Here is a 26389-nt window from a genome sequence, read left to right as displayed (position 1 = left end):
TCTACCCATTCCTTCTTTTTCCTTCATTTGTCCCCATCTGCCATGTCATATTAAATTATCTTTGAGAATTTGTTTCTAGGGTCTTCTTTGCAAGGTGGTTAAGGGCAATGTTAGTTCCTCCTTGTTCATTGTTTCATGGAAACATATAAATGAGTATAGACTGTGACTCAAGTTTACACCGGGAGTTAGGAAATTCTCTGTTTTTCCCTCCCTCAAGGCTTCTCTTCCAGCTATAGATAGCAACAATGGATATATAGATGGCATCAACAATCACTGATTACAGATAATATTTACTGTCTTCTGATAGTGGTGTGTCAATTTTAGGTAGACCTTTCCACTCAGGTATTTTGTTACAGGTCATCTTGTTGAATCATGCACGGTAGCCAGATTCCATAGATATGGATATGTGTGTAGTTATTCACACGCTTAGTTTTCACCTAACCAGTATTACTGGGATGAAGTGATTTTTATAAGTATCTGTACCCTGCACAGAAAGCAAACCCACTTTTCCTGTTGACAAGCTTGTTGCATATTTTTACATGTTGCATGTAAATACAAATACATAAATAATAAATACACCAGGTTACATGTATTTCAGGTTAATTTATTAAAATCCTATTCTATTTTAACAGTTTTAGTGAGTGCTGAAATGGACTATTAGGTATACCGAGGTTTTATTATAAGAGTGGGCTTCTATGCGCTCAGTAGAAAGACTTAAGTACTAATAGTAATATGTTTATCTGATTTTAAAATTTTACTAGAAGACAGAGCTGGCATCACATTAAAAAGTAGCAATGATTAAAATGGCATTAAATCCCACTAAATTTTACATGTTTAATGGAAATGGCAGGAGTTAAATCATGAAGGCAAATGCTGTAAAATGCACAGCTACTGCTAGTCTTTATTTTAAATAAACTTAAAAAGAATCCTGCAAAATTCAGCATAACTTTCACAGGAATAATCAAGTTTGCATATATTTAGAGTCATACATGAGTAGCATCTGTGAAATAAACACGTTCAACTGTGTGCAATATTGAGGACTGAGACTGTAAACTTCTAAGACTATGAGCTGATTCTTCCTTTTGTATCTGCACATTTTACCACCCCAGAAGGCCAATGCCTTTGAGAACCACTGACAGCAGTAACTAGTCTGTCTTGTCTGGAGGTTAATCTTATTATGTCGTGATACTTGGACTATGCTACTGCTTTTGGTTTCTTTTTAATGCTATGTCTTAACAAACTAAAATTGCTGTAAACTGTGGCTTTATCTTCTAAATACAGCTTTTAATTAACATTACTTTGATTTTCACATTGTATCAAATTTGATCTGAAGCCTCAAAAATAACCTGCTGAGGTAGCTTGTTCTGTGCTCACAGTGTGAGCCAGCTACCTTGTGGTAATACGTGAGGATGGAAATAGATCTTTTTGCTTTTGATTGTGTATTTGCCTCTGATTCCATATTCTTTGGGGACCAGTTTCTTCTGTAAGTTGGGATCTTTGATTCTGCTAAATTAACCATATGAAAGAATCTGTATTCGTCTGTCTCCACTAAGAGAGCTATTTAATGCCTCATAACATCGACTCATTAAAAGATACCTCATCATCCTTTGGAAACATTTTTAAAAATTATTCCTATTTCATATTTATTTTCCAACAGCATCCTCCCAACAAAAAGGGATTGTTGCCCTGTACATGTTTTCTTTGTTTCTAGAAGCCAAAACCAGTCTTCTGGAACATGGTCATATAGACAATGCATCTAATATATCAGGAGGCATGTGTAAGCTGCATGTCATGTCAATGATTTCATATGACCCCAGAACATTTTGAGCTGTAGAAGCTTTGAAGAGTGTGATTTTATCAAGAAGCAAGCCTTTCTTGTCCTGAGGGTGAGAGTCACTTAATTTTCTCTCTTTCGTCTCTTTTTGTGTCTTAAATGACCAGTCTCTCCTTTTTCTGTACTTTTCAGCTGCTTTTAAAACCTTCTGGGTATTTGAGAGCCTGAAGGCTTTTGGAAGTGCTGGATGGAAAAAAGCAACCCTAGTCTTATGTGACCCACATTACATCCTTGGTTTATTACTAGCACGTCTGCTGTGAAATATTTTGAAAGTTGTTGCTTTGTAGGTGAAGGATCTGTTCTGTTTTTTAAGAATCTCTTGATAGAGGTTTTAGGTCTACATCAGGCTGAATTGTACTCCTGTTCTCAAAAGCTTACCAAGAGGATAAGAGAGAAAAGGTGACTGTGAAAAAAGTTTCAAGTTCTCTGTACTAGATCTGCCTTTGATGCAGCTGTATAGCTTTCTTGGTTAAACCTCCTGTTTGGCTTTGTGCCTACAATAGTCTCTGTTGGACAAGCACAGCTGGGCAAGGAGTTTATCGGTGTCCCCCAAAGTGATATGAGACACCTGCCCATCTAAGTATTGCAGCAGAACATGCTGATTTCTGCAGTGCTGCTGAGAAATCCACTTTCATCATTCATGTGACCTGTGATAGGGAACCGCTCCTGATCCTGGTTTTGTTTCCTATTCAAGATCTGCTTCACAGACCTGTCTTTGGGTGTAGGGAGAGTGATCCCAATCCTACTTCCCACAAAGAGAAGACCACAGCATGAATATAAAGAAGTGGCTTTTGCCTCTAGTGTGAAAGGTTCTTGTAATAGTTTAAGAGACCAAACCAAATTTTCCTTCTATTCTTTACCCTCCCAAACTCCATTTTCTCCATAGTATGGTTGCTAAGGAAGAGCTGAGGCAACTGCCTGCATTTTAATAGCAGTCGTTGTTGCTGCAGTAGAGAAAAGAGGTAGTGGAATGTGAGATAGTCTCACACAGTAAAGAAATAAACTTCTGCTTAACTGTCCCTTTGCCCAGACATGCTCCAAGCTGTTCTTTAAAATGCATTTGAGATGAATAGAACTGTATGACTGCTATTCCCAACAACAGTGGATGATTGCAAATTCTGAGGAGCAACAGTGTATCTGCTACTTCTTCACCCTGCAGAGAGACATGATTTTTTGGCATCCCCTTCCCAGGGTAGCAAACTGTCATATAATCCCTGCAATGTGGGTGTCATTTACAGTCTGCTTCACTTAAATGCTTCTCTGTTAACTGCACAGTCTGCTTAAATGCAAAGCCAGTGTGTATCCCCCATCAGCAGTTAGTGGATTAAAATGCTGTTAGGCTCAGAAAATTGCCTTTAAAAAAGGCCCGAAAAGTTGGCTTTTCTTTGTTGGTAACCCCCATTCTAGCACATTCTTTGTGATGTGGGGGGTGTTGTTGACAGTGCCAGAAAAACACAGCTCTGAAAAAAACATTGTCCACCTCAGCGATTTGAGTTATTTTCAAAATTAATTTTGACCATTGCATACTCACTCATTGATCACAAACTATCATACATGAATTTTTCTTATAGCTTCTTGTGGACTCTACAAAAAGTTTGGTAATACTAACCACCCTTTGCTGCTTCTGTACAGAAAGGTGTTGCAACTGGAGCTTAGTAGATGCTGCTCTTGCTGGGGTATGAACCAGAATCTTATCTGGCTTCCCGTCGAAGCATGAAAGGGCTAATGAGAGTCAACATTCGTTTTGTAAGCAGGCACAGCTGAAAAATGCTCAGAGACTGTTTTCGGTGTGAGGGAAAAGTTTCCTCACCACATCTCAAAGGGACTGAATTCAGTCATATATGTAGGATATAACCTCCACTGAAAACAACAGCTGATGTGCTGCATATTCCAAGGTTGAAATTGATATTGGTTACTGGTCAAATGTGACTATTTAATCACAAACTAGTAAGAAAATTCTCTTCTCAATGTAATTAGAAGGGCTGCTGCTGGCTGAATGGTAAGTGGGAGGGTGGCTTCACTCTTCAAAGCAGTAGTTACATGGCACTGTGATATTTGTTAGAGGCCCCAGTTCTGCACAAACAGCTGTGATGATTTTGTTCAGCAAATATCCCATGTCATCAGAGTCGTCTTTTATGGTTATAATTATGTTGCTTGCATAGAGGCTGTTGATTTAATCTAACGGTGTTATACACTGAAAAATTGAAAAATATGCGTGGGCTGCAAATGTGGCCTGGTGCACGTTTCCTTAGGCTGTGATATCTGACCCTCACAAAGTAAACTCAGTCAGACACCTAGTCAGACATACTCAGTGCTAGGCCAGTGAAAATTCTAAAAATCTTTGTAGTTACTGAAAGGTAGAGGTGTTGATGAACTAATTGGCAGGTTTCCACACCAGCTCATGCTGTATTAATTCTTGTGAGTTAAGTGGATGCTGTAGCACAGGGCTTTCAAATGAGGTGTGCAGAGATGCTGTACAGTGTACAAATAAATGACTGTGAACCCTTATGAGCATTAAAGTGCGTATTTTGCTTTTTACTGCTTTTACTTAACACTTTCACTTTCCTCAGCTTAGATAATGAAGTTAGGCTAATTTCACTTGCTTCCAGTAGTTTCTCTTTCTAATCACATGGCTTATTGATTGGATTGCAAGGATAAAGTTTTCTGTCAGGCAGATTGCTTTCACTGAATTTAAAAAAATCGATAAATCATGACTGTGAGCATACAGCCTATCTAATTAATATGTGGTTTATGTCTTGCCGTCTCCCTTTTTGCACAGGTATCCCAGCCCAAATTCCAGAGAATCCTGCCTCCCTCAGCCCCTCTATAGGGTTTTGTTTGGCTATAGCAGCCTTCCTCCCCTCCTGTTCTGCACTACTGCTCATGCTGTCTCTGTTGTAATCCACCATATGGCTGTGCTTAATCACTACCTTGGTTGGGCGACCTTGAGGATCACTTGGGATTCCTTAGAAGAAAAGATTTTTTAGAAATGTGAACACAGACTCCCTTTGGCAGTAAGTATGTGTTCAGTATAACATGCACAGGGCCTCACCACAAGATGCAGTTCAGAGCTGTGTGCTTCTCTTTGCTAGTTTTCAAAAAACAGGAAATATAGAATATTTTTTTAATTTGTTATAGTAAACCTGTCCTGGTATGTGACGTAGTCTCTAAAATGAGATTTTTTTTTTTCTCTTGAGATGCAGAGGCTGTAGTCTAGCATGGTTTAGAAATAGAAGGGCTTTCAGATATGTACGTTTAAGGGCAGGCACGCTGTTGCAGATTTAGATAACAAGCTGCAAAAAACAATTTAGCTCATCATAAATATTTGTTCTTGCTAGTGCTTACTACTAATGCACTCCTCTACTACGACTAGAGTTATAAGTGTCCTGAAAGCGTCCATATGGGTGCAGCCTCTATATTAAGCATATAGTGCTCTGAGCTGCCACCAGCCATGAGCAGGCAGAAGTAAGCTCTGGTCTTCCAATATGCCTGTGGGTTCTCTATTAAGGCAGTTTTAGGGAAAGATGAATAAAAACCATCACGACTTACTGTATTTCACTAACATTGTAACTCTATTGATAGTAGCTATATTGCAGTGTTATTTGTCTCTTATACATCCCCCACACACCCCCACCGCCCTCCAGTTCTTCTCTATCCCTGTTAAACTGCTGGCAGCAGTCCTCTATATCAGCTCCCAGATTTCTCTGGAATGTTTTACTAATTCTTGGAACAGTTTCATTAGAGGTATAAAAACCTTGTTCAAACTTTAACTATATTTCAGAATTTTTCATACTTGTGAAATAAATAAATTATGCACAATTTCAAGTGGGAAAATCAGACGAGCATATAAAGCCCGTGAAATGTTGCATAGGCTGTGACACAAGTTGAATGAAAGAGGTGAGTAGAAGGGTACCAGTATGGAACTTACTTTCTAGCCAGCAGGCATATACTCTCCTTTATAAGACCTGATTTATTCTTAATTTGAAAATTAATTTAAAGGTTAAATACAGGGATAAATGAAACAGAAGATTGTTGTTTTATGATTGAAAGACTTACACTTCAGTCTGTCTTTGAGTAACTTCGAATCTCTCTGGTCATTCTAGACCTCTGGCTGAGCTCCATGTACAACAGCCTTGGATCGACTCTTGGGACATCTGTTAATCTATATATAGGATTCACACACTTGCACACGTAAACAGGTGATCTCCTAAATATATGAAATGGCATTGGGAACTCCAAGTACTTGTTTAAGCCAAAATGAATTCAGGAGTGAAGTAATCCTTTTCGCCCTCCTCCCTGCCACAAAGATAAGCTGTATTGGGGAAAAAAGTGCAGTATGTGCTGATTATAACTTGTGCTTAATATGTGTGTATGTACCTTCATAAATCCCAGGAATTAGTTAGTTCTTATTAAAAGTATCCTGAAAATGACCTTTTTCCCGTTCTACAGTTTAGTCCTCTGGACAGTTGCTAGTTTCTTACTGTGAGGGGACAGTGTTTAAAAATAAAAGGTGCATATAATGGATGGAGAAGAAGGATAGTAGATGGTAACTGATATAGAAATAAAATATATTTAGAAAATTCATAAGGGAAGCTGAATTCAGGAAGGGAATTTTAAGTCATTTGATGAAGTCTGTAGCTGCCTGGCTGAGGCTGATTTCTAGTTAATCTGGCAACTGCAGGAAGACTTCAGAAGAGCAAAAGACCAGTAACATTTTGCATCACTACTGAAAAAGGGTGAGTGAGTAAAGAGCGGCTAATCTGGTATCAGTTCCAGGAAAAAAAAAGCTATGGAAAATTTGATAAAGAATTTAGATGGTATAAGAATAGCAGTATAATCACACTATTCAGCTCTTCAGTTTGTGAAAACAGGTCTGCTCAAATGTGATTTTGTTGTTTGGATACATGAAATTTGGTTGCTAGCGGTTTTGTCTGGGTGTAATAGACTTTTATAACATCTTTAACTTATTAGTGTGGTATATTTTGGTTTAAAAAAGTATCTTTGAATTTAATGAAATACTGCTTACATGGATTAAGAACTGACTGTAATCAAAGAAAGCAGAAAAGCATTTCTAGTTGGGATCAGCCCAGTGCGATCTGGAAGCAAACACAAGTTGGTAGTAGTGTGGTTGGAACAAAGATTAGTGGAGGCATAAATAATGACATTAAAAAAAAATTGTTTAGATAATTTAGACAAACTGAGACAGTTGGGGAAAATGTGCATAAATAGATGTGAGGGCAGAGTTATGCACCAAGGAGCAAAAAATGCTAGCCACACCTGTGGGACAGTTTTTCACTGAAAATCCCTGACTCTGGGAAGTGAAAGGTAAATAGTAGGTGTAGTTGGAAATGGGAGGGAAAGTAGATGGTCATACCCAGTAAATAGCAAAGCATCAAGAAGGGCTAACATATATTGCTAGATGTGTAGATGGGAAGACATGAGTAATAATGAGATTATTTGCACTTAAATCTGGGGAGATGGACCTGATGCTATAGGTCTGTGCCTTGTCTGAATATGTTTTGTGAGATGTGCTAATTTAGGGTATGTAAATGAGTCCCTGAAATGGCTCACTAGTGGAAATAATGCCATGCAGTGAGAGATGTAATGTGCCGTTACCTATTAGGGCTGAAATCACTTAATGGAATACTGCTGCTGGAAGGATGAAGTCTCATTCCCATCTTCTGTTAGAGCTAGCAAATACCTGGCTATACAGACATCCTCTTCAGCTCACTAATGAGACAGAAAACTATTCCCTGTTTTGGTTGGGCTGTGGTCTCTGTCATGTCAGTGAGTCCAGCCACCCGTCAGGGAAACGTAAGAGATGATGTGAGGAGTAAGAGATTTGACTCTGTCGCAGCAAGCTGTTAGATCAAGAGCTCGTGTAGATGTGTCATCACCTGATTCGGGTTTTGATCACCTCAAAAGGAATCCAGCAAATGAAGAGCTCTGTGAACAGGCCAGCCGTAAGACTGTATTAGCCCTCATGCTAGCACAGAAGTAGGAGTGCGATTGCACACTGGGTGGGAGGAAGAGTCTGGGACTACCACTTCTGTTTGCAGTTTCACAGCCAAATGAAGGGCCTGTTCCTTCCTCTCTGTGTTCCCTCCTCCTCACTCTGGCTCTTGGCTGATTCCACACAGAATTAGCATGGTGCTCTCTACACCCTCCCTCTCTCTCTCCCTTCCCCGTACTAAAGGAAGTAGTTTCCTGCCCAGGATGCATATATTAAGAAATCCTAGTTTGGTTTAAGAAACAGAAGAGAGGTAACTTGGCTGCACACTGTGCGCACAGAAGTATCTCCACAGGTAGGAAATATATTCTCACTGTCATAAACCTTTCAAAGAAAGATACATTAAGAGCCAATGGAAGTGGAAGCTAGACAAATCCAAGCGAAAATTTAAGTGTGCATTTAAATGAAGGTGATTAGCTGCTGTGCAAATAACCAAGGAAGAGATGGATCTCTTGTTAACTTCATATGAAGACCAGAACCCTTATGGGAAGATGTATCTTAGTCAAGTGCAAGCTGCAAATAGGAGGTTGAAAGAAACAGGTAAAATGTGATGATGTGTGTAAGTAGACAAAGTGGCATCTTCTTAAATTTTTTATCCCTACTTTAAAGAGTGTACAGTATAAATTTGGATATAATGTATGAAATGAATGTATTGGACAAAGAAAGTACTTGAGAAAGGAAGCGTAAGGGTTGATTGTATAGTTAGACTGTAGAGCAGTTTTGCTCTCTGGTGGTTCCACTACATTTGTGTGGACTTCTCTTATGCAGACTGTACAACAGACATGAGCTTGACAAAGAAATTGAAATTAAAACAGGGAAGATGCCATGCCATTCATTTTATAATAAAGTTTAGGAGCTTGGTCTTGATTGCAGATGGGATTCAGTATCTATTGATGCTCACTCAGGTTGTCCTAAATTGTTATATGTGTGTGTGCATATGTGCATGTGATTTTTTTTTTCTTCAGTTTTGAAAGGTCCCTTTCATATGGAAGCTGTCTTTGACTGTAAGAACAATCTCTAGAATGTTGCTTTGATTGTATAGTTTAAAGGGAAACTTGTTATAATCTAAATGTGGAAATTATGACTATTTCAGAGATCTGCATTAAAAATAAAAAAAGATAATTCCTTTTCACACAGGTCAAGTGTATGTTCTCTTACGCTAAAATAAATAGGAAAAATCCTAGTGATAAGGAATTCCTTTTGCTGTGGAACAAGGACACTTCTAGATATATCCATGATATTTCACTTTTGTGAGACGTGTCTGAAGGTGAATTTCTGAGTTGAGGAAGGAAATCAGCTTTGTAATTTAGAGTAATGACCAATAATTTTGTCATATCAATTTAATCTGCACATGGTAATTAGAGTTTTCAGGATTCATTAGCAGCTGGTGTGTCACTGTGTATTTATTGAAGGACTGTCAGCGCTGTTTCTCTTTGTTTTTGAATATTAATGGTTTGGAAAGAAGTTGGTGCTCTAGAAAGAATTGAGAAACAGGCCTGGCTTTGCGGATTTTTATCACCCTGCCAAGACCCTGCGCAACTTCCTCTCCCTGTTGCCCGCAGCAGAATACGGAAACCTGACTGCTGAAGGCCACTTCTGCAATTGCACTGGGGCAGGGGAGCAGGGTGGGAGGGGGGTGTGTGTTTTCGTTCTGCTGCTCGCTAGTGTCTTGGCATCCAAAGAAGAAAACAAGATGCGTTTGAAAATGTCTCTTCAGTTGTTTCTTGCACTGATGGGTTTCCTCCTCTTCCCTCTCTCTGCTGTCACGCAGTGCTGCAGTTGAAGCTCCAGCAGCGACGAACAAGGGAGGAGCTGGTGAGCCAAGGGATCATGCCGCGTAAGTGTCACTTAAATTCTTTGTCTTGGTGATTTATGCATGTTTTTGAGTGGAGAATGGTTTCACGTATGATTCGAAATATCAGATTCTCTGTTTCTGCATTAAAAACATCATATATGAAGAGCCCCACCCTGTCCCACCCAACTTGGTCCTTCAGACGTGTTGGAACGCTAGATATAGGGCCACCTCTGGTACTGAGGAAGAGAGTAATGGCTCCAAGTGTAACCGTACTCCAAGCCAATGTTTGGGTTTGATCACAGTACACAGGAGTCTTCTGGAGAACATACTATGTTAGAAGTGCCTTATATACTTGATGCATGCTGGTAATCACTCTTTTAACAGGCTTCCTGCCTCTGCAGTTTCTGTTCTTGTTTGTCAGCTCCCCAGACCTCAGAGGCAGTTGTAACTTTGTATGTACATATTCCATAGACCCACTGAAGACAGGCAGTGCATACAAGATGTTAAGCAACAAGGGGCCCTGTTTTATGTTTGTAGGTAGAAAGAGCCCTGTGGACATCAGCCATTCCCTTCATGCAGGGAAAACCAAAATCTGTGGAGCCAGAGAACTTTTGCTTTTTTGGGTGGACACATCAGGGTATACCCTAATGCCAAGCTTTAATGAATTCACTGTTGGATTAGTGTTGGAGAAGGTATTTTTCTGTTTTGTTCCCCTCCTTCCCCCCCCCCCCCCCCCCCCCCAATGCAAAAAGATACCTGACAAGTAGTTTTGACATGCTTTGGTACCTCCAAACTATAGATGGCTTACAGGTAACAAGTTTGAAGTGAATGTTTTATTTTTGAGGTCCTCTCAGTGTCACTTAACAGCTTTAGTAAAGGGCAATGGATTGGGGGTATGTTTTCTTCTTTCAAAAACTTCCCCCCCGCATTTCACAAGCCTTACTTGAAGATAGCGTAGTAATGAGGAGTTTCTCATTCCTTCTATTTCTGGGATGCACATTGTAATACGACACAGTGATGTGACTTAGACTTTGCTAAAGGCGTTAAGGTTAGGCTGTCAGCTCGCTCTCTGAATGAAGAGAACCTGTCAGCAGCACTCTGTCAGCTGAAGTGGCTTGCTGGACGGCAGTGACATGCTCAAGATGTTTCTGGGACCCCTACTTAAAATTCTATTACCAGATCAAAAAGGAAAGATTGTCCTATCTGGACATAGTACATCATGCCTGTCTTCTTATTTTTACCTGGGGAACTCATATATGTGCTTCTACAGAACACACTTACTTGCATTTGGATGAAAGACTAGTGTCCCAGTGACTGTGCCCTTTTACTAATGCTTCCCAGAAGAAAATGTTCCTGACTTCTTTGTGGTCTCCTGCTTTAGGTGGATATGTATGCAAATACTGTATTAACTTATGTTCGGTACTGGCTTTCTTCAAAGTGTGGTTGGCCAGACTTGTGATTCCTGAAAGGGGTCTGTTTTATGGGCCCTTTGAAAATGAGGCCCTTGCAAGTAATGCAAGTAAGGCACCCAGAGTAATTAGTCATTCTTAAATTTGCTTAAAATATAGCTTAAATAACTAGTCTTTGCAGACTTGAGCCCTTCATTGCTTCATTTATGTCTCTTACGTGTGAGTTTTATGACGAACCAAAGAAGAATGCTCTGTGAAATATTGTTGTGAAAATACTAGCAACACATGAAAAGGTCCTTTCTGCAATGGAGAAACCACCTTAGCAGATCTGTTCTAAACATGATTTAAAATTAGTTCCCTTCAAGTCATGGTATCATTTACCTGTACTTGCCAACTGGAAATAACCGCACATAGGGAAATGTTTAAAACATTATTTGCCTGGGCCATTTTTAATGAGAAGATCAGATGTGAGATAAATTGATAAATTTAAAGGAAAAGTCCTGTTTTTAACATAAGTAGTACAGAGGATGACTAGGGGCAAAGTTCCTCCTGGAGGCATCTCAGAGCCGTGACAGCTGAAACCTTCTACTTTCAGCAGTTCAGAATAGATGTTTTTACTTACTCCTGGGAGTGTGCAGGTATCTTGTATTCTTTCATCTCTCTGCCCTGTACCCCCTGTCTGTGAAAACATTTAGGTACTTAATCATGTTCCTCTGTCATCTACTACTAGACATGGCTATACTGAGCCCCATGTCTCCCTCTTGAGTTTGTTAGTCAGGAACCAAGCCCCACATAGCTCTCTATGATGATTTAACAAAACTATAAGAGTGGGAATCCAGAGGATGGTTTGGTGCTGAATTAAATGAACCAGAGTGCTCTTTCCATGTGAAATGCTGGTTGGCTTCTGGCCTTTATTTTCCATCTGGAGAGCCTTAACACTCTTTGAAAGAATTGCGGTGGTTGTGGTTGTATATACATTACCATTATAGCTTGTGTCAGGAAGGTGCTTTTGAAGTAAAGCTCTTAATTGCACCTGCCTACTGTACCTTGCTTTGCACCATGAAATGAAGTTTGAGAGTTGGATTAAATTGGGATGAAAGTAAACTGGAAAATATTTTGCCTACAGCTAATATGGATTCAGTCCATGGGACCAGACTACAACTTGTCTAGCACGACATTTCCCGTTTCACCTTTACAGATAGAGTGTGGATGTCAGTTCCTCAGCATCAACTGTTTTTCTGTACAGATTTGGTCTTACTATGCTATCCTATGTGTTCATTCAGATTAGTCTTTAATACAGATCAGTTCCTGGATCTTGTAGACAAACAAACGTGCAAAAATCCATGAATCAAGTGTAGGAGAAGTAAAAGTTTTTGTTTTACATTAAAAGCTATCTAGTGTGCAAACTCGCTTTGGTATGTTTGGTTCTCCTGACTGCAATATAAGTCTTACGTGGTGTTTAGATTCAGCTTGGTGCCCTAAAAGAGAAATTTTATTTCAGGCTTCCATCAACCCAAGGTTTTTGGACACTGTAAACCTGAGGAGTGGGAGAAGACACATTTATGTCACATTAAAGTGAGAGTGAGAGTCACACCACTCTTGCTTTGCCTGTTCAGAACAGAACTGGGAATTGCTTACTTTGTTCCCGTGTGGAATTTTGTTTATATGGTAGAGACGAAAGGCAAATGTTTCAACATTTTTTTACCAAGTACACTTAATCTCGCTTGAATAACCTTTCCAACCCACCAGCCACCTACAGAAGGGCTGTGCTTCACTAAAAGATTAGTGTATTGTAGTAAGAAATAAAGCATTTATAAGCAGTGACAGAGGATTCAAAATAATTGGCTTTTATGCTTCATTAATTCTTCTTGCTTTTCTCTTACCGCTTTGTGTAATGTTTTGCTAGTATTCATTAGCTGAAGATTAAAATTCTCAATTGCCCGTAGAAAAGAGGTGGGAAGCAAGTCTTCATCTGTATCTGACATACCTGTGATTTGAGCTAGAAGGACTGTATCTAGAAACAAGAACTGCGTTTTCATATTCAGGTTTTGGCCTATTTTCTGATAGTGCAAATAGACAAGTTTTTTTGCTACTTACATTTTTTTGTAGCTATGTAGAGGTGATTTTCATCTCATAAAATGCAAGCTAAACAAAATCTGCTGTCTGTGCTCGACTCTTTGAATTCTGTCATGCTGTAGAAGAACAGTCAGATGGTGTCAGTTTTTAGTGTTGAATTTAAAGGTTACAGCTATTGTAAGTTTTTTTGGGGGAATATTAAACACCCAGTTTCCACCCTTGAAAAGAATGTTTAAAACAGTAGTTAATGTGCATCTGAGTAGAAAGATGCGTGGAAAGCATCTTCAACTAAAACAGCAAAAATTTTTAGGGGAAAGACATTTGGCAAATGTAGCAATACTCTGCTTTGCAAAATATGTTGCGCTTTTTCTCTTTTGCAAGGTTTAAAGCTTCATATGCCTGTTGTTTTATCTGTCAGGATTGTGATCTTTGGCTTCTGGCTGCAAACACAAAATATAGGCAAGCATGCAAGGTCATATGGCACAGTCCTGCAAGAAAGCTGTTGTTGTGACCATCAGATTCACTTAAGCAGGCAAAACATAAGTTGAAAATAATTTCTGGGAATGTGCCTTTTGTTGCTCTATAGAACTGCTTTGTGAATATCTGAAAGATGACACAGGCAGCCTTTGAAAAGGGCATCATCTGGACTGAAAGCTAAAAGGAAGGTGGCTGCAGTACAAGAGAATTTCCAGGAGCTGCTCTTTTGCTTCAGTGTATCTGATGTTTGCCAGTTTTTGTGCCCACATCCAACTACCCTGACTGTATGTTTGTGTTCCAGGATGCAGTATATGCAGGATGCATGAATGTATGTAGAATCCAAAAAGGGTGGAGTTTGTGCTGTTTTTCTAATGTGACCATTTTTACAGGTGCTGAGCTGTTTCCACGCTATAGGTCTGCATTACCAATGCTCTGATGCAGTTTTCTGCTTGGACATGCAGCCTGTTAGTTTCTTGAGCATATTTCAGAATACAAGATTTGTGAATCTTGTGCTGCTGGGTTTTAGACTCTCCTGAGGAGGGTGTATTTTATCGCTGGACTACACCAGGGGAGCATGCTATAGTTCAATTGCAACATGTCACATGATTAGGAATGATTGTAATACAGCAGGCGGTGTAATGATTGTAATTTCATTAGGCCTCTCAGTATCACTAGCTGCATTTTTTGTAGCCATAAGGTTAATGGAGAAAATTTAATATTTGTTATAAAACTAAAATACAGTATTTGCTTTTGGGTGAAACATTGCTTAGAATAAATTCTAAAGGAGTTGCCATTTACTGGGGACACTTAGTGATTTGAGGATACAGAACACAGGGTTATGCTTTGGCATATCAGTGTTGATCATCATGTAGGCAAACCTTATAACTGGTCTTCTGCATCCAGCACTGTTACCATCACAAGAGGTATTGATTTCAGGAAGCAAAATTTTTGCCACCTGTGAGTTTCTGAAGTTAAACCATGTCTCTAGACTTTAACATCTCAACCCCAAAATTTGGCCATACAGCCACACTTGTGTTTCTGTAGGGTAGCTAAAAATGTTATTGCTGCTTTAGCCTTCACCTGATAGTCTAAGCACTCCTCAATTTTATAAAAGTAATTTGGTTGATGAAGATTATGCACTTCCAACTTAATTGCATAGATCTGTATTTAATCATGTTCATATTTTCTTATTAAGCTGCCAGTTTTAAACCTGAAACTTGTCAATATAGTGTATGGGGCAGTAGTTGAAGGAGACCTGTCCTTTGAGGATATAGTCAACTTCTTGTTCCTGTTGCAAACAATAGCTACAGCAGAACATATTAAATGTTGTCAAAAACCAAAAGACCTGACTTTATAAATTGTTTAACTGTTAACTGTGAAATAGGAGCTTCTTTTGATATATGTTAAAGAAAGGAGAGGAAAGCTGTTGGAACATACACAGTTATTTACATGAGCAACATTTTTCATGGCAGGAGCTGTTCTGCAGTCATGCTGATAACTTCAGGTGCAATTCTTAACATCTCAACAATATTTTATCTTCTACATAAAGGCTAGGATAGCAGATGAACTACTATGCCTACACGGAGTTTTACTGATTTGGAAGTGTTGCAGTGTGGCTACACAGTTGACATTTCAAGATTGTTGTGTGTTATATTTGAACTGCAGATAAACCAATTGCTTTAACACCCTGAAAGAACTCTTCCTGCTTTACATACCTCTGCTGCGTAATGTGTTCCTGTCGTTCTCTTGTTGGTTTACATATCAGGTCTTTGTAGTGATCTTCCCTATAGATTTTGGAATATATTTATAGTAACAAAACAAAAATACAGATTTTTACTTCCCTGCCATCTGGTGTCTGCTCTTCTGCCCAGTGGTGACTGCTTCACTTTCATACTTTTTTTCCACAAAACAAGCTGAAACTGTACTTTCATTTACTTTCATTTAGGATAAGGAGTTAAAAACAAATGTGTGGACTGTAAATATTTTTACTCCCAGACTTGTTTAATAAAATGTCCAAGCCTGTGAAGTCTTTAAGATCTAAAAATAATAACTATTTTTTAATACTCCCTTTGACCTCTGAAACCTTGTTATTTCCTGGTTTGTTGTGTACAGAATGGGACCTCAAATATAGAGGCTGCAGCCAGACTTTTGATATACTTGATGTTATGCTCTGAGAGTAAGGCTGGAACACTAAGCAGGTACCGTAAAGCAAACAAAAGCTGTAGAGGACATTTGTAGCTGTGTTTCTGTCTGTGGCATGTAGCACAGAAATCTGTAACTGGTTTTACTTTAATTTGATCACCTACCTGTCACTTGTCTCCCAGGAATTATTTGCTGGTTCTTTGACTTTGATCTCTTCTCTGAAAGCACAATTTCAAAGCCTTGAGGCTTTGTGTGGAGAAGGAGTCCATACATTTAAGCTGAGAGCCTCATCGTCAGGGGCCTCATAACTGCACCTGGTTTGTTTATATTTTTAGATAGCTGTCTGTGTTTGTTTTCCATGTGTTTATATCATCTGTGATTAATAAGACTTGGTTGGAGTAGGAAAGTTCATTGTGTTAGTAATGGAAATGTGCTGTTTGCCCTTTCTGAAGTTGTAGAAAGAAAGAAGAGGCCATGCTCAGGGGTTTGATAGGCTGCATTTAGCCCTTGACCCCTGCAATGATAAAAGATTTAACTCTGCCAGTTTCAAGTGAAATACAATAATTCAGGAGAGTAAAATGTGGTATGTAATACAGCTTTTTTCTCTTCATATTCCCACAGCCGTCTTGGGATCATTCTTACCTGTTGGCTGGGAATGGTCTCTCCTTTTTCTTCTCATGGCCCCCACACCTCCTGGAGCCTGGGCACTCTGTAAAGTTGTCAGAAGAGTTTGCAAAGGGTGTTTATCCATCCAAGAAGCAGGCTTGAAGTCAGGTCTAGGAATGCATGGATCAAAGGGTTCCAAGTAGAAATTTGTTGTCTGACTTTTCCTCTTCAGTTTGGAGGTGGCATGATCCTAATTGTAATGAAGCTTTATCTTTTTTATTTTTCATTTCAGGATTTAGGTAATGTCTTTTGAATGCCAGTAGTTAATGGTGATGGACAAAGTCGGTTATAAATTATCTATATTTGCTGTAAATGTGCTGTGACACAAAGCTGTAGCCATAGTCACCCGTAGATCTGATAACTGTTACCATGGGTGACAATTTTCATTTTGCTTCTAAAGAGGATGAACTTTCTGTTTAAATTAACTCAGTGTTGGGTTGAAAAATCTTAGCCCTTTCCGTCAATAATTTTGTATGTTTGCTGTGAGAAACCTACACTTCAGGCCTTTCGCACAGTTAAAACTAATGAAAAATTTCAGCTGCATTGTAAGGGAGATACTGCTGTAATAAAGTTACTGACAGTTTTGCTGAGTTGTGGACATGGGCTCTGGAGAGGTGCTTGGCTCAGACGTTGGAAGCAGCTCAGCTGGTACATGGCTCTGTGACCAGCTGATCTGAGCTGAGGCAGGGTACCACAGTCCTACCTGTGCAGATGTTTGTGCAACCAGGGCAAGCCCAGCTGGAAAGTGGCTTTTTTGGGGAACAACAGCTCCGTGAGCCAGTACACTGTGCAGGCTCATGAGTGTTGATGCAGGAGGAGGGGTGTCTCTATAAGGTAGGATGTAAGGGAGGCAGGACTTACTTAGCTCTGGCTTCCACAACAGCCTGAGCCTCACTAAACAATCTAGCTAACGTGGCTGCCATCTTCTGTGCCACCTCTATGGATTGGCTTGGTAATAGGGAAGACTTGGTAAAGCTGTAGCACTGTAACTGTAACTCCATGCTTTGGCAGTGCTGGCAACAGTAACAACATGGGGAAGAACATTTCTCCAGCCTTTCTTCTGTTTGAGACTAGAAACACTTAAAATTCTTTAATCACAATGACATTGTTATTGAACAGTGTCACTGAAGAGTAAAGCTGCATTTGTTTGGGTGCCGGAGGTGTGTTTCTCCCCTTCATAAAAATATTTGGGTTGGTTTTTTTAGGTCAATCTTAATTTTGCATTTTCTGAGTCTATATGTTTTGGGGTTTGAATAATCACAATTTACCATTTGTGGCTTCTTTTCTTATCCTTAACTTGATACTCAGATCTTAGCCGCAATCCAAGGGCTCTTACCAATGGCAGGGGTATGAAATCAGCAAGAATTCTCAAGTCTGATCAGGTCTGTGTACCGGATGTGAAACTCTCTGGAGCTGTGTAAGGAGAAAAGGGTGTTGATGGAGATCTCCCTTCTCTCACCTGTGTATTCCCCATCTCCTTTTCATATTTCTACAGCATACTTCTCTTTGATACTGTCCCACTAGCAAGATAACAGCTCCTTCTGTACATGTGACCCGGTTTTTGAATACTTTTTTCTTCCATGCTATGAGAAATGCTTTTTGGAAGTGGGGTGAAGATGAAGGGAGGAAGAAAGTGCCAACTGCCTTGCTCTGTGGTTCAAGTTTTGTGTCTCAAACTAAATGCTACACACGAAATGCTATGGGGTGGGAGCCCCACCCTGAACCGACAGAGGAAGTCATCGAGCCTATTTGCAGCACTTTATCTCATCTTTTTACGAAAGCATAGTAAACAAGAGAGAGAAACTAGAATTTGGCTGAGAGCAGGGGTGAATAGCTGCAGCAGAAGGCCTTCTGCTGTTCTGAATTAAGTCAGCATGTCTGAGGTTGGGTTTGGATATGACACAAGCCTCTCTTTGTCATAGCAAAGGAAGATTTTACCTTTCCCTCAGGAACTGATCTAACTAAAGAGCAGAATTCTTGACACAGTGTTTTGAATTTAGCTGTAGCCTTTCTACAAACATTGCATGTTGTCTGACCCAGTGATTTGCAGTTCAAATATCACCTTGTTGTCTATGATGAGCTAGATACTATGGCCAAGGAAAGCTCATGTGCCATCTCTCCTCTATCAGCCTGCATGTCTGATAGCCTCCAATTGTGATCCTACTGATTGCAGAAGGTTTTGCTGCCTCTCCTCCTAGAAACTTGAGCTATGAGGACCTGTGAAAACCCTTTTGCCTTTCTTTCTTCCCTTTTAGATCCTTGCAAACCTTGGTGTCTTCTGTCGGCTGTGTAAGTGAATGCAGGGTGTACAGATATTTTGACTTCTCTTTCTCAGCAGCTGGGTCGGTCCCCTTCCCCTGTTGTGTTTCATTCTTAGAGTGACTGAATTTGGTTCTGATTCTACTGATTTCTCACACTAGATAACAGGAACTTGAAGATCTGCATATGATTATCTTTGAAAGCTTTGCAAGGCTAAAATTTGCTTTTGTACACTGCAGGGTAAACCCTGAACAGAAATGTTGGAACTATTTTACTCAGCTTTTTGTCTTTGCTGTTATACTGGAGATTTGGGGTTAATTCCTGGGCCTTGATTCAGTCTGTTTATAGCAGCACCAGTTTGATGCTTTGCAGCAGCATCTCCCTTCATTCACACATTGCCATCTTCATAATGCATCTTGGACTGAGGGGACACTGAACTCATGCATTGCAGTTTTGGTCCCTATTTCATAGCAATTAATACATCGCTTTGAAGTGAAGATTAGCAACTTCCATCTCTGTGCGTTGTATGGGAAGGTGTGCATCATTGTAGATGGTCCTGTGTGCTGCTGCTTAGCTTTGTGGGGTCAGATGGAAGGACAGTAGTTGCAATGTATAGCTGCAGACATTTCTGAAGCAGGGTGGAGACACAAAGCAGTTGCATCATTGATCTCCAGGGAAATTTCTCATGGTAGCTAAGAGAGTGACCACAAAGATACTAACGCTTCAGGAATTCTGGTGATGAAGCATCAAAATGCTCTGCAACAAGTAACAGAGAGACTAAAAAACTAGGATGTATGTGGTAGGAATTTGATTAGATCTTTGCTAGCCAGCCCATCTGTGGTAGGAAAATCACATCCTCCTGTCAGTCATGTAAAGGTGAGGGGTAAAGCTCATTCTCCTAACAGTAGATGTTGCAAATTGCCAGATGGTTGTCCAAGTGGGACAAAAGTATGTACAACTCAGTGAAGGGCACTTGCTGGACTGTGCTGTCCCAAACCCTGTCAGTGATGCTATTGCCCCTTCTATCACTGGGCATTTTAAGTGCTTGTTCAGCCATTTGTAACATCAGGCTGTTTTCCTAAGGTGGGTGGGGCAATCTGAAGACATGGTGGCTGTGGTTCAGCAGCGTGGGGGCTCCTGCTGCAGCACTGGCCTTAAACCTAGCCTCTCATTTCTGACTTTGTCTGGCAGCGCAGTTTTTGCTCAGTTTTGCTGACACTATTCTTTGTGGAGCTGTGCTGTAAACCAGCATACCAATCCAGGTTAAAATAACTCTCTCAAAACAGCTGTGATCTGAGTCTACAAACGGTTTTGTCAGCATAACTGAGTGCTAACATGCTTTGTCCCAGGCCTAGCTACAGGAAGTGTCACTGCAGTATATTGATGGTGAAATACCATACACATATCATGTAGAAACAAAATCAGAAAGGCAGTCAAAAGGTATACCTAACTGATATTGGGCATTGCAGAAGCTACTTCTGCATTCTCAAATATCTCAGCAGTAGTAGTAGTAGAAGAGAAATATAAAGGAATTTTTTTCTGCATACAATGGAAAACAAAAGTTCTCAACACCTAATAATACCATTGTAGTTTGGCCAGTTTGTTTTTTTTCTTTGGCATCACCTCTGTTCTTGTCAGGGCTCACTAAAAGTTTTGCTGGCAAAGCTGACCACACAGTTAGCTAGGTCAAGGATTTGAACTGAGTTAACTAGTACCTCTTTTTGGGGAGGGGCGAGTGCCATGCAGAGGTGCTGGAATTACTTTATGGTGACAGTTCCCTGGTACAGCTCCCTGTGTGGTGCGAGTACAATTGGAGAATCAACTGCAAGGCAGAAATGCATGGAACATGAGGGAAGGGAAAAAGAGGTCATTGCTTAAGATGGACCTACCACCAGACTAAATATTTGTTGAACCGCCTCTCCAGGAAGTCAGGGTGTTAAATGTCTTTTTGCACTTCTTGGGTTTAGTAGGGTGCTTGTCACAGGCTTGCCCGGCGTTTTTGTAAGCAAGCTGCGACAACTCGAGGCTGCGTATGCAAGTGGTGAGAGAACAGTATTGAAATAAAGGCTTGGTGTCAGACTGGGAGGATGTGTTGAGCAGGACCTTTTGGGTGGGGAGGGAGAAGGTCAGTGTCTGATACTATTCCATATTTTCAGTAATTTGATGTAATCAAGGGAACTGTGCATATTTATTAAACTTGCAGGTTAGTGGGCTGTGAGGACAGGATTGGGACTCTCAATATGTGGATAAGCTGAGAAATACAGAACAAACCCAAAGAAAAATGCAGAGTTTCTACATTTTGTTATGTATGGCTAGATAGCAACTCTAGCTATCTAGCTATCCTCTAGAAGAGGACTGGAGACTTTTCATGGCTTGTGAGCCAAGCACAAGCGAACATGTTATGTATTTTATGTACACAAAGGAAAACTGGCTGGGACATATAACTGAGAAGTGTTATTTAATTATCATTTAGCTCTATAAAAGCTGATAAAGCCTAGTCTGGAATATGTACCAAATTTTGTACACTATACTTCAATAAAAATGCAGATCAAATGGAAGGAGACCAAAAGAGAGTAAGCAAGGAAGAGTCTGGAAAATGTTATCTATAAGGGAAGGTTGAAACTGGCTTTGGTCATTTTATATAACAGGAGACTGTAGGAAAACCAAAGTTTTCAAATATATAGGGATAGATGCAAGAGGAAGAGAATAAATTGTTCAGTGTAATCATTGCAGGTAAGGCAGGGAATAAAGAATATAAATTATATGAAGGGAAATGTAAATTAGACATTCAGAAAGGTTTTTAAATAGCAAGGACATCTATGTACTGGGATAATTTCTCTGCAATGATATTGCGTTTTTTCATGAGAGGTCTCCAAGAACAGGTTAGACAAACTACTGTAAGGACTAGTTTAGTATATCTTATCCAGCCTGTGCAGTGAGAAATCATTAGGGGATTGGAGTTTCTTCATCCCTCTTTTCTGTGGTTATATCTGCTGCTTCAGAGCTGTGGACGTGGATGCTGTGTCAGTGGTATAAATGCTGCCCCACGCATACCTGGTTACCACTGCTTCTGCTCCACCAGCTCAGCCGCTCATTTGCGTACCCCTTCAGAATGAGCCGGAATGGCTGATATGGCTGAGAACAGTAGAGCTTTGTCAGTATGGGTAATTTTGAGTGGAATGGATAAAGCAGCACTTGGGTGAGCAAGCCAGAAGGGTATGGGGGGCAGGAATAGTTTTGCAGGGGTCAGTGCCAAGTGACTGGGAAGGGCAGCGGTAGGAACTGGGAAAGGGGCATGTCTGCATTGTGGGTCTCCTGTAGAGCTTATCCAGAGCCTTACTGCTTCAGAGTTCTTCATAGGATTTTTTTTGTTTGTTTGCTATAGTAAAGTTAGCAGAGTTGCTCCACAGCTCTGGGCTATGTAGTCATTTCAAAATCAGAAAAATGTGCAAGGCTAACTTCGAATGGAGTATGATTTTACAATAGACACCCCCTTCTGGCATGTCAGCCTCATCCTAGATTGCTGAGGGAAGCAGCGAAGGATTTGTGCCCTCTTGACATTTTCAGAGGTCGAATATGAAGTCCTCTGTCATGTTGCCAGCCCAGAGAGCTACAACCCAGTGCTTGTTTCCAGAGGACTAGTCATGAGAGACTGAAATTGTTCTTCTCAAGATTCTTCCCGTAGCAGTTTTGCATTACTTACTATTTAATATGTATGTGTTTTGGGGGAGGGCTTTTTTTTTTTTTTTTCCTCAGGGATTCTTTTCTTCTTGCTTTGTTCTTCTGTATGCAAGAATTTTCCTGGACTACCTGTGACATCAGCTGAAGTCCTACAGTTGACTTTCCTGACCATTTGCTATGGTCAGGGAAATGTCACTTAAAGTTCATGTGCTGCCTCTTACTGATGGCAGAGGTAGGCAGGAAGGGGAGAGTAAAGAATTACTGCCGTGCCTGCATATTCTGGTGGTAGAGAGCTTTTGAAGACTCAAGAGAAGTCCTGCTTCGCTTGTCTCCAGGGTAGATTTTTATACCAATTTATATATTGCATGGTATCTTCACCCAAGTGTACCTGAACTTTTATTTAACTTTTCTGTGGTATGCATACAATGAAAGAAATGGGTGTTTAAGTTGAAGTGTGTGCATATTCACAAGCAGTTCCTGTGGCTTGAAAAAGGTATTTCCCAATAATATTTGTTGCTTGCCCTTCACCAAAGTGAAGTCAGACTGCCCAGGAGTTGATGTCTCAGCTAGCCAGTGAAGCTTCTTATATTATTTTTGCAGTTATTGCAAAACCATATCTCTACCCTTGCTTTGGTTTATCCCAGAGTGCAATCAGTGCACTCCCATTTCACAGCTTGCATAACTTTCTCTGGTGATTTCTCACCATAACCAGGTTGTATGAAACTATCTTTAATCTGAACGTGAACTATTTGCCCCATCATTGTAGGGGTCTGTACACTCACTCACTATGGTAAGTTTTCAATTACTGTTAATTTATTCTACAAATCATTCTTCATTCACTTCTGTAGTCTGAATTGCACCTGTGATGCCTTGGTGTATTCAGAGTTCCTGGCATATGGAATAAATTCTTTTTACCCCATTGATGTGAACCTAGAGTGAGTCTGTCTGTATTTCACAGAACGTGTGTCTGTCTTAACACTTTGTGTTTGGCTGCTCCATTTTATTCTGTAGGAAAGAGTTTAGAAGTCTACACGTGCATTAAAAGTAGTTTCTTACATTGCATTTATGCAAGGGCTTTTATTTTTTAATAGTCTTTGGAAATTTCATTATGAAGTTGCATTTGAGAAGTATTTAATCATTGGTCTTAAGTGAAAAATGAGTAGCCTGTATTTCATAGGACCTAGATGCAGTACTCTGGAGTTACTAACTGTACAAGTTTAGATTTCTGTCTTCAAAAGACTTACAACTTACCTTTAAAGCTGAAGTTTTTTACCTTTGCTGTTTAGCTTGATGGTAATTTAGAAACTTCACCAGGCAGTTTTAATACGAGTATTTCAGAAATATGATCCCTTCAGCTAGTTCTGAATACAAGCCACAATGCAATTGTTTTAAAAGTCAAGTTACTTGTGGATTTGGGAAAACTGTGAGGAGCTAGTGACACCGTTGTGACCCTCTTTCTCTGGTTTTACTGTGGGACGTGAGCTTTGTGTGCTCCAGAGGAGCCAGGCAGAGTGAGAGATTCCTCCAGGGTTAGTACGGTCCTGGACAGCAGAGGATCAGTTTCTTAAAACATGATCCATTTTGGCTCTGGATTTATACTGGGCCTGAGGGGGCGAGGAGGTCTGTTATATGGAGAGCTGCTGTTAATTCCTCAAGTCTTGGTTTTCTGTCAACAGACAGATGTACTTTCCTGTCCAAGTGTTCCTGTTCTCACGATAGTTTCTCTTACACGGAACAATATACATGTCCTGTGGACCTGCAGAATTTGCAACCAGCCCTTGCATGTACACAAAACACAGGTGCAGATTAAGGAAAGACCTGCAGCTTCCTTTGACATTAAAAGGTAGTAAAGAGGATTTACAGTTCATTAGGATCCTCCCCCATCCTTCCAACCATTTCACGTATCTCTTCAGTGTTTCAGTGCCATTCCCTTACTTAAGGGTCTTGGATATCTTACTCTATGTTGAAGCTTATAAAAGGCATTTGTTGGGGGTCTGGTTTTGACTCATGTTGTTGGACCCAACTTTGTGAGCAGTGGTTAGTTCGACTAGAAGTATACCAGTATTAGTCTCTTCAGCAGCCCACAAAAAGTTGAGGTCAGTTCCTGTAGCTCCTGGGCTGTCAAATGGAGTATGTCAATTCACATTGCTTTATACCAGCTGGAGATCTGGTCCAGTGTGTTGAAAGATGCAGGAGGCAGTTGCTGCAGTATATTTGCTAACTTAGTTGGCCTGAAGGTATTGCAGTGAGAGAACTTCCATCATTCTAATTCATTCTCTAAATGTTTTCCCTTCAACAGCTCTGAAAAGTCCAGCTGCATTTCATGAACAAAGAAGGAGTTTGGAGCGGGCCAGGGTAAGATGAATATTGTCTTTAATGTTTTGGGGAAGTCAGGAGTAGTATGTTTTGGGCATCCTGTATTTGTTAATGAGATGCAGAAGGGAATTGTTCATATTCTGGATATAATACTGTACTATGTAGTCAGAGATGTATTGGATGGGGTGTTCTTTAGCTTGTATGAGGTGGTGGTTAACCCTCAGTGAACTAGTTGTACCTAAAAACCATTGAATATGGTGCCTGGATTTCCCCCGGAGTCTTCTTTCTGGAAGTCACTGGTATTACTCTTCCTCCCTGTCCATATACTTTACATTTTTATTTTTATGGTGTCTGTTTTGCCCTTAAATGCACCTATCATGTGGAACTCAGTTCCACCTTTGAAGAAAGCGTATGGTTTCTCAGTTACCTGCATGTGCACTTGTTTATCTAGGACATTAGAAACTGAAAATTTAATAGAGAAGATCCCCCTCAAAATCTTGTAACACTGAAATCACGCAGACTAATGGCTCTATAGAAAGAGGAAGCCAGGCGTCACAGAGCACCTTTGCTAACTGGGGGGTTTCTTGATGATTTCTGTTCTTCAAAAGGCCTATGGGGATAGTTTTTTGTCTGATTAGCTGATGGGAGCAATAAAACCTGTTGGGCTAAGTTTTGTTTTAAAAGTGAAAGCAACATAAGTAAAAAAATAACAGCTGTGATTAAAACCTGTAAGGGAGTGTTAGCACTTTAAACCATGGAAGGATTGGAACAGTGGACTTTGCATTAAGACCAGTGTCCCAAAGGCTTTTGCTTCTTCCTCCTCCTTTTTCCTAAAACCTTTTTATTAAGTAATATTTTGGTGTGGGTAATTGAGCAAGTATGGTGCAGTTTTCTGAGTGACTTTAATATTTATTTACTCTGAAGGCCCATCCTGATGGCCAGTAGTTACCAGTCCGTTACCCACTGTTCCCAGATTCCCATTCCTGGACTCTGTAAACGGTAACGTGCTCAGCCCAGACAGGGTCATCTCTGTATATTGCTCTGTAGTGCATTCTCCAAAGACAGAGCTTAAAGCAGCTCTAGAAATGAAATGAGTCTTGTCATAGCATTAAGATTGTGCCTGCCAAGGGACTGCATAGGGTCTTTAGCTTAGCAAATAACATATCTTTAAACAAATAAAAGAGTATGCCCAAACCACAAGTTAGCCCTGAATGCCAGCAGTACATGAAAGTATTTGCTGTGAACAATGGAACCAGTGCATTTATCTTTAATGCAAAAAGAAATGTCTTGAATTTCACCCTGACACAAGTTAGTGGTGTTGCATAAAAGGAGAAAAGAGGGCTTTAGCTCTTGAGGAAGTCCCTTCCGGTTTGTGTTCTGTGCAGCAGTGCATGGCTAGACTGAGGCAATTACAGTAGAAGGTCATCTTTAGAATAAGCCTGTTCTCTGGGTGCTCTGGGACAGAAGATATGCCCCTTCTGTGTTCTGTGTTTATTTAGATCTCAGTAACAATGAAAGATGGTTGTTTCTCTTGTTTGTGCTGTCCAAGATTACCTCACTCCTGTGTCTGATCAACTGAAATTGGTTCTTGCTTGTCTATTTTTGCTGTAGACAGAGGACTATCTGAAACGGAAAATTCGGTCCCGGCCAGAGAGATCAGAGCTGGTTAGAATGCACATTCTGGAAGGTATGGCACTTACTACACAGGAAAACATCAACAATAA

At 40.2% G+C, this 26389-nt stretch overlaps 1 protein-coding gene across 3 annotated transcripts in view; it reads left to right on the top strand.

The window, feature by feature from the left end:
• Positions 1-26389, top strand: part of MRTFA (myocardin related transcription factor A) — a 97493-nt gene that overhangs the window by 57008 nt on the left and 14096 nt on the right. For 2 of the 3 annotated variants that reach the window (XM_074826731.1, XM_074826733.1), the window contains 3 exons: positions 9616-9681; positions 24649-24704; positions 26277-26352. In XM_074826731.1, the coding sequence (XP_074682832.1) occupies positions 9675-9681; positions 24649-24704; positions 26277-26352 (139 nt within the window). In that variant the 5' untranslated portion in view covers positions 9616-9674. Of the gene's footprint in view, positions 1-9433; positions 9682-24648; positions 24705-26276; positions 26353-26389 lie in introns of those variants that run through there. The other variant, XM_074826732.1, reaches the window with a different exon arrangement.

Source organism: Strix aluco, chromosome 5 (genome assembly GCF_031877795.1).
Source record: "Strix aluco isolate bStrAlu1 chromosome 5, bStrAlu1.hap1, whole genome shotgun sequence".
NCBI lineage: Eukaryota > Metazoa > Chordata > Aves > Strigiformes > Strigidae > Strix > Strix aluco.
Note: the sequence above shows the minus strand (reverse complement) of the source record. Positions and strands in the feature narration are given on the sequence as shown.